The 12,418-nt window shown below is 50.4% G+C and overlaps 1 protein-coding gene across 2 annotated transcripts in view; it reads right to left on the minus strand.

Annotated features, from left to right (window-relative positions):
• Positions 1–6,081: 6,081 nt before the first annotated feature.
• The window catches only part of NCAPH (non-SMC condensin I complex subunit H), a 31,387-nt gene continuing 25,050 nt past the window's right edge, over positions 6,082–12,418 (minus strand). Inside the window, exons 13-18 of one of the 2 annotated variants that reach the window (XM_012173847.5) lie at positions 11,035–11,145; positions 9,714–9,887; positions 8,957–9,070; positions 8,544–8,632; positions 8,057–8,132; positions 6,082–6,561 (exon numbers count right to left, since the gene is read on the minus strand). In XM_012173847.5, the coding sequence (XP_012029237.1) occupies positions 6,502–6,561; positions 8,057–8,132; positions 8,544–8,632; positions 8,957–9,070; positions 9,714–9,887; positions 11,035–11,145 (624 nt within the window). In that variant the 3' untranslated portion in view covers positions 6,082–6,501. Of the gene's footprint in view, positions 8,133–8,543; positions 8,633–8,956; positions 9,071–9,713; positions 9,888–11,034; positions 11,146–12,418 lie in introns of both variants that reach the window. The other variant, XM_060413975.1, reaches the window with a different exon arrangement.

The raw sequence follows: 12,418 nt of genomic DNA on the forward strand, positions 1-12,418 counted from the left end.
AACCTGCCTTTAAGTGAAAGAAGGGGAGGATAGAGGCAGCTTTTCTGCACTTCTGCCTCTTCATTGCCTTCAACTCTGAAGCACGTTTATGCCCAAAGGCATATTTTGGGGTGATGTTTTGATTTCCTTCACTGGCTTCATGCTTAAGCTATAATAAAACCATTTTCCTGCTACCTCTGTGGAGTTTAACGGGTTTGGAGAAGATCGTGCTCTTTATTGTTTTTCCCCAACACCTCTCTTCTCCGAGGCTGCCCTTGAGGGGCTCTTGTGGGGAGCCCTCCCACCGCTTGGCGCGCTGACCCCAGCTGGCGGCTCGGGCAGGCCCTGAGCACAGGCTCTGGGCTCGAGAGTTCCGGGTGCACTCCAGGATAGAGCGGCCAAGTGGAAACCAGGGACAGCAGATGGGGTCATGCTTGAGCGCAAGAGGACAGGACAAAGCGGCGGGAGGCTGGACTCCACGAGGCCAAGTTGAGGCCAGCGCCAGCCAGGCTTGGAGGCCCTCGGACCCTCAGTGCCCTGTGGGAGGGGCCAGCCAGGGTCAGCTGAGCCGAGAGACACAGGGGCAGGACCTGGGGGGCAGGGGGCACACAGTTGACCTCAGTGTGAGCAGAAAAGCAGAGAAGGGACCCTCATCCAGCGTCATGTGTCCTTTCAGATAACCAGTTCATTGTAACTCGCGCCTGGAGGGCACGGTTCTTTTCAGCCAGCTGTGGGTGCTGACGTCCGCGATCTGACATCAGTGTCCCTGCGCTGCTCCAGGCCCGCAGTTCCTGAGGCCGACTGAGTGCGTCTGCCCGGCTGGCACACTGGGATCATTGTTCTCAGCAGATGAAAACCAGGCCAGCTGGAAAAGGTCCATTCAACCCCAGTGTTTACACGTGAAGAGCCAAGGGCCAGAGCGACAGGAAGCGCCTTGCCCACATCGCAGAATGAGCTGCTGGCAGACTCGAGGCCTGCCTGCGGATCTCAGCCCACTGCCCAGGCAACTCCCTCCACCCTGCAACTGCGGTAGCTTGCAGTGTGGCCGTCCCCAGTGGGTACTGGCGTGCCTCCCCTTTGGGCTATAGCGAATAATACTGCAGTGAACATGGATATGCAAATATCTCCTAGAGAGCTTGCTTTCACTTCTGTGGGACACATACCCAGAAGGATGACTGGATGATTTGGTACTTCTAGCTTTAATTTTTTAATTAATTATGGCTGTTTATTTATATTTAATAACTTCATCAATGGTAGACATTTAGCTATTTAGATATTTTAATTAATGCTGTAAAGAATGTTCTTTACAAGCCTCTCTGTGTACCTAGTTGAGTATGTCTCTAAAAGAAAGATCTAGAAATGTCATTATTGAGTTGGAGGGTGCATATGTTTGTTATGAAATATCTTCTGCCTAATTGTTCTCCAAAGAGGCTGCAGCAACGTCTACTTCCACCAGCAATGGGGAGAGAGAACCAGTTTCCCCAGTCTTGCAAACCCTCCACAAGATCTTTCATTCCCTGCTGTTCGGTCCCTTCGCCGCCTTGACTTGCTTTTCCCTGCTGGCCCGCATCTTCTCGCCTGCTCTTGGTGCGTCCTCAAGGGTGAGCTGCCTGACTCCATCTGTGTCACTGAGGATGAGACTCAGCTTCATCTAACAGAAAGGGCAACGTCCCTGTGGTTTCAACACATAGTGCTCTTGTTTTCAGATTAGAGGGACTCTGCCATAGGCTGTGGGGGACTGGCCTGGCCGCTCTGGGGTCACCTGGACTCCTTCTGTCTGTCTGTATCTTCTGCATCCCTGGGATGTGGCTTCCATGCTCAAGGTTGCCTCCTGCTCACCTTGCACTCCCAGTCTCAACAGTGGTTAGAAGGAAATAGAAGAGAGGCTCTCTTAAAAAAAAACGTTTCTGGGAATATTGTGTGCATGCAGGCTAAGTAGCTTCAGTCGTGTCTGACTCTTTGAGACTCTTATGATCTGTACCCCACCAGGCTCCTCTGTCCATGGAATTCTCCAGGAAAGAATACTGGAGTGGGTTACCACGTCCTTCTCCAGAGGATCTTCCCAACCCAGAGACCGAACTCCCGTTTCTTAGGTCTCCTGCATTGCCAGGAGGGTTCTTTACCACTGGCATCGCCTGGGAAGTCCTTTAAGTAACCATCCTCAGCTCCAAACCCACCACCTGTTCTCTTTTGGGCAATGCTGCGTCCAGCGCACTGCAAACCACGTTTCCACCTTGCCAGCCGCTCCTTGTCAGTTGATGCCAAGGAGAGGCATGTGAGGAAGACTACAGGGCTGGCGGAAAAGGGACCTGCCGCTGTCACTTGCTTCCCCATCCTGTGAGGGTTCCCAGCGACTCCCACCCCCCAGCAGCAGTTATTCCTCCCTGAGGCTGCAGTTTGCACATTTCCCAACACTGAGACCCGGCCTCGCTGTGTCGCCATCAGCCCAGGTCAGTTTCTGCTCTGAGGAACTCCTGTTCAAAGTCTCTTAAGTTTTTCTCTTCGTGTCCATGGTTCCCATGGCTTTCTTTCCCAGTCCATGCCTGGTTGCTTCTGGCAGTTGCTACTTACTTACCGGACACCTTAGAATGAGTTCTCCTCTTACCCTTTCAGGATCAACAATTCTTTATACCCAGTAAGCAGTCCTCACTACAATTTCTGTGTTCGTGTATCGGATTTCTATCTCCTGACTAGTCTCCTGCTGGCACAACTCCCGTCTTGATTTTAACATAAGGGGTGACTGAGACCCAGAGGCAGTACCATAGGTTTAGCACTCTCATACATCTGTAAGAACAGAGAGACGGTCTTCCAACTGGGATTCCCTTTTTTAAAAAAATTAATTTTGTTGGAATATAATTGATTTATACTGTGTTAATCTCTGCTGTACAGCAAAGTGGATCAGTTGTAAATGTACGTTTTATTACGGACTATTGAATAGAATTCCCCATGCTATACAGTTGGGCTTCGCGGGTGGTGCTAGGGTAAGAGAATCCGCCTGCCAACGCAGGAGACACAAGAGACATAGGTTTGACCCCTGGGTTGGGAAGATCCCTTGTTGGAAGAAATGGCAACCCACACCAGTATTCGTGCCTGGAGAATCCCATGGACAGAGGATCCTGGAGCACTGCAGTCCATGGGGTCACAAAGAGTCTGACTGGACAGCACACACACACGCATTGTATACAGTATGTTCGTATTGTCTATTTTGTATATAGCAGTGAGTATAGTCAACCCCAACCCTCAGTTTATTCTTTTCCATCCTAGGCCTCCATATTGACACAGTGTAGCAGTTGTGTTTTGGCCAAGACACCCACATTGTAGCAGCGTGTCCACCTAGTGTCTCCTTTCCTCACTAACCTACTCTCCTGGCACATGGGAACTTTCCGCCTTCCTGCCTCCCCACGACCTTGGTTCCTGCCTCATCGCTCTTTCTGCAAGCTCAGACTCTCCTCATCTCCTGTCCCTCCAGGGCTTGGTCTCTCTGCTCCCTGCTTCTGCAATATTTTAATTCCTAAGGAACGGTCACCAGATCCCACTTTGGGAAACCCAGTCGTATGTGAATTCCACTCATTCTCATCCAAGGAAAACTCTCCCTAGGAAAAAGATGTCTGTTAGGAAAGATACTCTGGGCTTGTATTCAGAAATCGTTGACGTTTGCCCCCAGAGACCCCAGATAAGCAGGGAAATTTGGGAGACTGTTGTTTCCTTCCAGGGGAAATAAAATAAGCTTGTCTAGCAGAGCTCCACAAGGCAACCTTCCAACTGACCATCCCCAAAGAACAAAGGAAGTTTATCTTTATTGGAAATGCACCCCCAACTGCCCACTGCAGCACCACAAAGTCTGAACCGTCACTGCCAAGATGGGGCGGTGAAATTACAAACAAGCAGAGACATTTAATCCAGAATGAACAGGATTGAGACATCAACCCGCTAAGAGAGAGGCCCTCCACGGCCTGTGGGATGACAGGTACAAGTGCCATATTGTCCCATTTAATCTGAAAGCGTTTTTTTTTTCTCCTGGATTTGAGGATTTATTCCTGTGAAAATCTTACAAAGGGACACAAATACAATCCCAACATTTTATTTCATAAATCTTTGAAAATGAAAGTGTTAGCTGCTCAGTTGTGTCCAACTCTTTGCTACCCCGTGGACTACATAGCCTTCCAGGCTCCTCTGTCCGTGGGATTCTCCAGGCAAGAATACTGGAGTGGTTGCCATTCCCTTCTCCGGGGGACCTTCCCCACCCAGGGATCAAACCAGGGTCTCCTGCACTGCAGGCAGATTCTTCAGTCTGAGCCACCAGGGAAGCCCAAGTCTTTGATTAGGTCCTATTTATATTTGCTTTTATTTCTATATGCAGTTGCCCAACTTTCCCAACAGCTCTTTTGATCTGAGATCTTTTTTAACAAACAAACAAACAAACAAAAAACAGATTAACAAAGAAAAAGTGTATTAGCCTGCATGGGGGAGAAACCCACATGAAGAGTAACTCCAGTGGCCAAATGAATCCTGGCAAAGCAACCATGTGAAGGAGGGGGAGAAGCCTGCAAGAAGCAGGGTGGAGAGAAGGGGAATTCATTGAAGAAGCTGTTACCATCCCTGCCAGTTTTATTGGCAGACCAATTCAATGGACATGAACTTGGGCAAACTCCGTGAGGGACAGGGAGGCTTGGCATGCTGCAATCCACGGGGTTGCAGAGTCGGACACAACTTAGCAACTGAACGACAGGCCCTGGCCAGGCCCCACAACAGACGTGTGCTGGACAGAAAAGGGGCTTGGCTGGCGATCGCAGCAAGACCAGCGCTCCCCCGACCTGGAGAGAGGTGCTGCGGCTCCAGCCCCAGGGCAGGTGTGGATTCTCACTCAGCAGCACTGCTGTTCCTCCTGAAGCACGTCCATGGGTCTAAACCTCTCCATACAGCAGCCTGGATGGCATCTTGGACACAATTTGGAAAGTACATTCCTCAGGAGACGGGATTGGGTTAAGATTTTTTATGTGGACCGTTTTTAAAGTCTTTACTGAATTTGTTAACAATATTGTTTCTATCTTGTTTTGGTTTCTTGGTTATGAGGCATGTGGAATCTCAGCTCCCCCACCAGGGATCAAACCTGCGCCCTCTGCATTAGAAGGTGGTCTTAACCACAGGACTGCCAGGGAAATCCTGGGACTGGCTTTTGTTTTGTGTGCTTTGGGGTTTAGGAGCAAGTTATTATCAGGAGTAGTCACCAGCCACACCCTTCACTGCTTCTGACCTAACATCCAAGCTGTTTACCCAGTGGATGGTGACAGGATGCTCTGGCAGAGACCCAGGACCTGCCAAGGATAGAAATATTCGGATCAACATCTCCAAGTATGGAGCCTGTGACTTGAGCCTGTCGAGCACAGTAGCTAATAATAAAGATCTAAAAGCAGACTTCCTGGTTCAAGGCCAAGGTCTTGGCAGTTGGCCATCTGCTCCTATGTGTGTTACTTTCCCTTCGTGTACCTGTTTCTCCTCTTGTAAATGGGAAGGATAATACTTAACAGTATGTTCCTCACAGGGGATGCTGAAAAGGCTGAAAAAAGTCATCCACAGAAGGTACTTAGTAGTCACTTAGTAAATGTTGGAAATTTTTACTCTTATCACCCTCTAGCAGAACTATAGGCCCAAGAGAACCAATTGTTTTTTTTTTTTTTAAAGAAAATCTGTTTTACTTGTGGCTGTGCTGGGTCTTTGTTGCTGCACTGGGCTTCTCTCGTTGCAGCAAGCAGGGACTATCCGTCACTGCAGGGCCTGGGCTTCTCACCGTGGAGCACGGGCTCTGGGCGTGTGGGCTTCAGCTGTGGTCGGGGGCTCAGGAGTTGTGGTGCACAGGCTCAGGTGCCCCACGGCATGTGGGATCTTCCTGGACCAGGAACCAAACCAGTGTCCCTTATGCTGGAAGGCAGATTCTCAACCACTGGACCACGAGGGAAGCCTCCCGATGCGCCCAATCTTGAAACCCCTACTCTGTGACAAGACAGATCACCTCAGCCCTTAAGGATTTCCTGCCTGATACCAAGTCCGCATCCCTGAGTGTAAAAACCAGGTCTGATACTTATGTAGTGGGCATTCAGCTAGTTTGTCAAACCAATTACCCAAAGGATTTTATTTTTAAGCTTATATACACATTCATAAGCACGTATATGGCGTATTTTATATACAAGGTTTTGGCAGCTATTAGAGGACAAGTGCCTACTGGGGAGCTCTTTCCTACAAGAATAAAGTATGGGAACAGAGCAATGGAGGGTACGAAGAGCGGACACTGCCTCCGTAATCAGGGACAGTATCCTTGCCCTCTCTTCCCTCCTAGGAGGTCACCACAGAACAGAAAGTTTCTATCGAGGACAGAGCTGGTCAGGGAGCTGGTTCGCAGACAGTGAAGGAGAGAAGGTGCGCTGGGAGAAGGCAGCCACGGCAGCCTCGCCTCGAACCCCTGGCATCTCAGCCCTGAGTGTGGGCATCCTGGTCACTGTGGGAGTGAGGACCGCCCCCACAAGCTCAGTCCTCCTGCCGCACCAGAACATCCGAAAGATCCTCGGTTCCTTCCAGCTTCAGGTTCTGAAGGAAGATCAAACACAGGTGAACGCTAGTGTACAGAAGACACAGGAACCAGAAAACAAACTTGGTGGCAACTACAAAGGACCAGGCTTGTCCCATGATTATAAGCGACACTGTCAACAGCAAATATAACCTGCATGATAAAGCTGGCTCCAAACCTGTCGATTGCTGGAAGGAAAGCGAAATGCAAGCTTGGCTCCCGCGACAATCTCTGTCAAGGACCAACGGCTGAGCTGGGAGACTGGGGGAAGTGACAGGGAGCCCACCAGGGGCCACAGCACATGTACGTCAGCCCCACCCATGCGTGGCCTTCCTGCCCTGCCCGAAACCTCCCCCTGGGTGATGCCCTGACACCCGCTCTCTCCCCCCCATCTCTGCACAGGCCTTTTTCCCTGCCTCCCACTTCCTCTTGGACCCTCCCACCTCATGGACCTCCACCAACCCTAGGCAGCTGTCCCCTCAGGGTAAACAGCTGTCAGAAGCCGCTTGGCACACAGAGGCCTAACTGTGCTGGGACCACACGCCCCTCTCTAGGCACTGGAGGTAGGCACGTGTGCTGGCACACCTTCCCGAGAAAGACGGAGAGCGCACACCTCGCCTCCCGCATGACGGCTGAGGGGCAGCTCGTTACCAGGGGTTGGTGAGGAGTCCAGATGGGAATGAAAAGCTGGGAGAAGGTGGACCAGCCTAAGCGCCATGCTCTGGCACAAGGTGTTGTGTGAGATTTGTCTTGGTGGCACTTAATCTCTGAGTCACTGTGGGTCCCAGTGGATTATCTGGTAACTGTCAGCCAGTGCTACCAGTGAGATCTCCTCAAACAGTCCAAAGGTCAGCCCAGCAGGTCCTGGTCTGGGAACATCTCCTGATTCTCCCAATGCTGAGCACTCCAGGGCCCCTTAGAGAAATCTGATCATAGCAAAGCAAGCAAAGCTGTCTCTGCTGCTGTGGGAGGTGACGTGGTGGCAGAGCACGCGGACCCAGTGAAGCCTGCAGTCACTCACAGTTCCCCGCAGTGTCTGCCTGGCCCCTGGCCGCCTGGGAGTCGAGGGAGGGTAATGGAGCCTCGCTCTCAAGCAGACACGAGGCCCCAGCCAGCGCTGACCCTCCAGCTGGCTCAGTGGTGGAGTCGCTCACACCTTCAGAATCTGGACTCAGGGTGCTTCTGAGCTTCGGGGGTGGCACTGTGTTTTGGGGGCCTGGCTGGGCTGGGAGAACACACCCAAGGGGGAGCCCACAGCACCGACATCCACGAGGGAAGCTGGCAGTGCCACCATGAAGGCGTCCAGCTCCAGCCCTGGCGATGCTCACGGCTTGTGCTACAGCCCAGCCCCGTCCTGGGCACACGAAAGGACACCACGTTTCAGGCAGCACCAATCTCCCGGGCTTGCAGGCTGCTTCCCTGGGGTGCCTGCCTCCCGGAAGCGTCCACTGAGAAGACTAATGAAAAGCTCCTATAGGCAGCCTGTAATACCCTGTGCTTCCCAGGTCTACCTACCTTTTCATTGGCTAAATGTAGGAGACACGCAAAGGCCAGAGGAATGGAGAGGTTCTGGGCCATAAGGGGAGGCAGGCTGTGAAAGAGAAAGGCCAAGAAGTATTCAGCTGTCACTGCAACTCCAGGGACAAAGGCGCTTTCATCAAGTATGAATACACATGCCCAATGAATACACTAATGGGAAACAAAGAAATATTTTAGATGCCTTTTAGAAGAAGCAGGGTTTTCCAGTTTCTTATTTGGAAATCTTTCCTGTTCTGTTCCAGTCACTGGTACAGAAAAATGCCTTTTTAAAGGTGGGCTACTGTAACTCACTTATCAGTGCAGAGAAGGGATGGAAAAACTGCAAGAAGTGTGAAATGGCAGGTCCTGTGCGGAGGGGGCTCTGTTACACCAACAACTTGGGGAGGAGTGGGAGGGGTGAGGACGGGAGGGGTGAGGAGAGGTGAGAAGGGGGGCAGGGCCGAGGCTGCTGGCATGCACACACCTCTTCTGCAGGTCCTTTGTGAGGCTGCTGAGTTTCTTGTCAGCCCCCTCCTCAAGGGGTCCTGCTTCTCCATCCTCACTGTGGTTTACCTGACAGAGGAAAGAACACTCCGGGATCAGAACGGGCCCAGTTTACTTCTTGTCAGCAACGTAAAGCTATGACGCTGCAACTTGAAAAAGGAAAGCCTGGGTTGGAATGAAACCAAAACAATTTCTCTGGTTCATCTTGAAGAAAAAAGATCCATCGGCACCACCTTCTGTGTGACCCGCCAGTTCACACACCTGGTCCACTTCTGCTTCGGAGGTCTGATGCTGTCCTTGTATTACTGAACAAGGTTCGCGCTCCTGACGCTGGAGCACAGGCGCGAGCCACGCCCGCCCTGGTGCTGGGCACCAGCGAGGGGAACCCGTTACCTCTGCATCTGCCCGCCTGGGGATCTCCGTCAGCAGACTCCACATGCTCTGCTTCAGCTTCTTCATGTCCATCTTTTTGGCAGTCTTGGCATACTGAATTTCAATTTTATTTACCTGAAAACGGTATGCGACAAATAAAACTAAGCAGAAGAAAGAAGCATTTACCATCGGCTCTTTGAAAAAAACGTCTGGAGATGAAATAATGAATAAACCTAGTTTACACTACCAAGTTTGAGCTTTCTTTGGATGTATTAAAATAGAGTCCCTCATTTCAATCTACTGATAATTTCTTTTTGATCAAGTACAGTCTTCATTAAGGGTATCCTGGAACTGCAGTGTAAAAGAGAGAAATGAATCAAATATATATAAGCCTGCCACTTTGGTATGGAACAGATGCTTGAGACATGTTAACTTCATATGAGCTGAATCTGGCCTGTATTTCCCAGAGCTAACACCTAACCCAGCCCACCTCTCTTGCTGCAGGCTTCACTCACACACTGCACGTGCATAGCAGGCCTGTCCCTAGTCATTTGGTTTATCACAGTCTTTGGAGAGATGGCTGGTTCCACACAAGCATGATCAGCATCAGCCCATTCTCTACAGCCTTATTTAACAAGCAGCCACTTGGAGAGTAACGGGTTAAAATCAAAAAGGAAAAAAAAAATCAAGCTCAGACTAATAGGATTCTCATAAAAGAGGCAAATTAAGCAGCTCTCAAGCAAACAACATCAGCTGTAACTCCTGGCTTCGTCTTTACCTTCTGAGGCTCAGCTACCAGATTTGACTCCCTGTAAGTGGTGATGTCCAACCCGTGGACTTCAGCTGCCTCACTGCTGTCTTGCGTTGTTGCAGGTGGATGGTCAGAATGGTCAAGGGTTCCACCTGGTCCCACAAATAAGTCATCAGACTCTTCATAATCGCTGTCAGCGGCCTGGGCAAGGAAATAGCTCTTCAAGTTAGGCAGAGCTGTGTGAGGGGCTTAGAAATAGCTTTGCAACAGATCCCATACCCAGCAAGAACAGAGCACCTGAGAGTTCATGGGCTTCGAGGTCCTCTCATCATCTTCCTGTTGCACAAAGATGGTACTAGGGAGGCATCTGCTAACTAAGACCTCCGCAGTGAGAGTTCAAAGGAACACGGTCATCACCACAGCGTCCTTTGCCTCTAAACAGTTTAGGATCTCCTTTTACAGAAAGCATTCCTGAAACCCCAGAGACGTGACCTGCCGGCTGGCCAGTGGCAGGGGTCCTGCTGGAAGCTGGTGACAAAGACATTCTTGGACTGAGCCCAGCAGAAACAGACCAGATCTCTGGGTGGGGCCTAGGAGGTGATTTTTAATAGGCTCTCTCACTGATTCTTACGTACACTAAGTTTGAGGAGCACTGGTCAAGTGGCTAACTAGATTTTCACTAAAATATAAATAACAGCTAACTCTCTTCCAAGTAAGAAAATACAGTAAATTAACTATTCTTCCTCCTCTCCTCACTTTCAGGAACACATGGGGCCTAATACCTCCCCCTCTGTCAGGCTATCCCATTCACAGAGTCACAGAAGGGGTTCTGAGATTATTTAGTCTAAGCAAGGTCTAAAGGGGGGAGCAGTCTGTACAAGTTCACAGAACCAAAATTGAAAAATTTTGTGTGAACCAAAATCAGGGCTAGAAACGTGGTCTCCTGAGGTCCGCTCCATACACCTCTTTCCCCATTAGAACACACTGGCATCACATGCCCATGCGTTCTGTCTCCCCACCCAAAACTCTAGCTCCTGAGTGGGAAGAGCGTTTCTTTTCCTCCGAAATCTCAAAATAGCCAAGGTAAGCGCTTTGTACAGGCTAAACACTCCGTCTACATGTTGATGGTTTACTGGACCGTCTCTGCTTTCCTCCTGCGTGCAGAGCTCAGTGTGAGGCAGGCCGAGGTCTGGCTGCCCCCCGGATCTGCTCGGTTCTGAGGCCTGGGGCAGGGCGAGCTCACACAGACGCCCACCGGATCGGAATGTCTGCAGCCTTCCGCCCCACAGCAAGGACAAGGGAGGCAGAGACCTGCTGGGAAGAGGACAGAGCGCTTGCCCCGGCCTACCTGCAACCCAGGGCAGAAGTTGGAGGTGTCGTTGGGGTTGTTGTAGTCGTAGCCTCCAATTTCTTCACAATGCTCGGTCCCTGCCTTCTGACCTCGGGCCATCTTCAGTAACTGAATGGAGCAAAGTACAGCTTCAGAGAGCAATTTCTAGAAAAGCAGCTAGTAAACTAGGCTGGGGAGATGACCTTAGTTCCAACGATGCATGTCCCAGAACATTAGGGTCCTGGAAAATCATCTCACCCAGTCGACTTCTAACTCACCGCCCAACTCCACTCTAGAGCAAGCCCAGGGCAGCGGGGCTCCTAGCCGCCAGCTATCCCAAAGATGCCGGAGCAGCCAGGCCACAATTAGGTCTGCCCACAAATTTATTTGAAAACATGTTCCTTCACTAAAAACAGAACCACCTACGCCTATCTGAAAGGAAGTCTACTTGTGGTTGCTTATTGACCAGTTTTGACAGAACACTCACTCCCTGTTGTCTCTCAGGCAGCCGGCCCCACTCCTGGGCCGTGACGGCGCCCCAGCAGCCCCCCGTTCTGCACCGCACCCGCGGCCCACAAACTGCCTTCGAGGGGTCTCACAGAACAAGCCTGCCTCCTCTCCTGGGAGTGCCTGTCCACCACAGCCCTCCAGATTTGCAGGCCTTGAGGGCACTGATGGTCATCTAGGGTGTGTCTCTGGGGTGGATGAAATGGGATTAAAGGTGTGTACAGTTTATAGAAGCGCACTGAATATTTTAGTATAATGTAACATAATTACATACTCCAAAAGCAGCCCCCAAACCTCAGTGTTTTTATAACACAAATCCAAAAAAACAGATTTTTATTAAGAAATGCCCACTTTCTCCCACTTTTCTTCATATGGTGATTTCTAAATCCCTCTCCGTGTGGAACACTCTCGACACACTCTAAATTGCCCATAGTCTATTAGAAATGTTTCAGGAAGGGTGTGTGAGACCCCTCATGTATTCACTGACTGCTATTAACGTCGCTCTTTAAGGTATTAAAGAGAATGGGTGGTTGACCTGTATCGTCTCTAGCCAGATTGGGTGTCCACTTTCTGCTATTTAAGAGTCACTTTTCTAGTGCTGCTCTCCTGGAAGGAAGAGGTGAGGAATCCTGGGCTCCTGCCTGCCCGCCCTGATAAACATGAAGGGAAACTTGTTCCTGTGGATAATCAGAAGCAAGAATTCTTTCCTCTCTAAGAAACAATGATGGAAAAAAACACACAAAATACAAAAAAGACAATTCCTGGAGTGCAGTGATGCAATGACCTTGTTTCAACCATTTTCACATCTGAAAATGCAAATTACCACCTAAGCCACGCTCTTCAATGTTCACAGTAAGGGCTTGAGAGAGGAGAAGGTGGCTTGTGGCTAGGACAG

Source organism: Ovis aries, chromosome 3, assembly GCF_016772045.2.
Source record: "Ovis aries strain OAR_USU_Benz2616 breed Rambouillet chromosome 3, ARS-UI_Ramb_v3.0, whole genome shotgun sequence".
In the NCBI taxonomy this organism is placed as follows: Eukaryota; Metazoa; Chordata; class Mammalia; order Artiodactyla; family Bovidae; genus Ovis; species Ovis aries.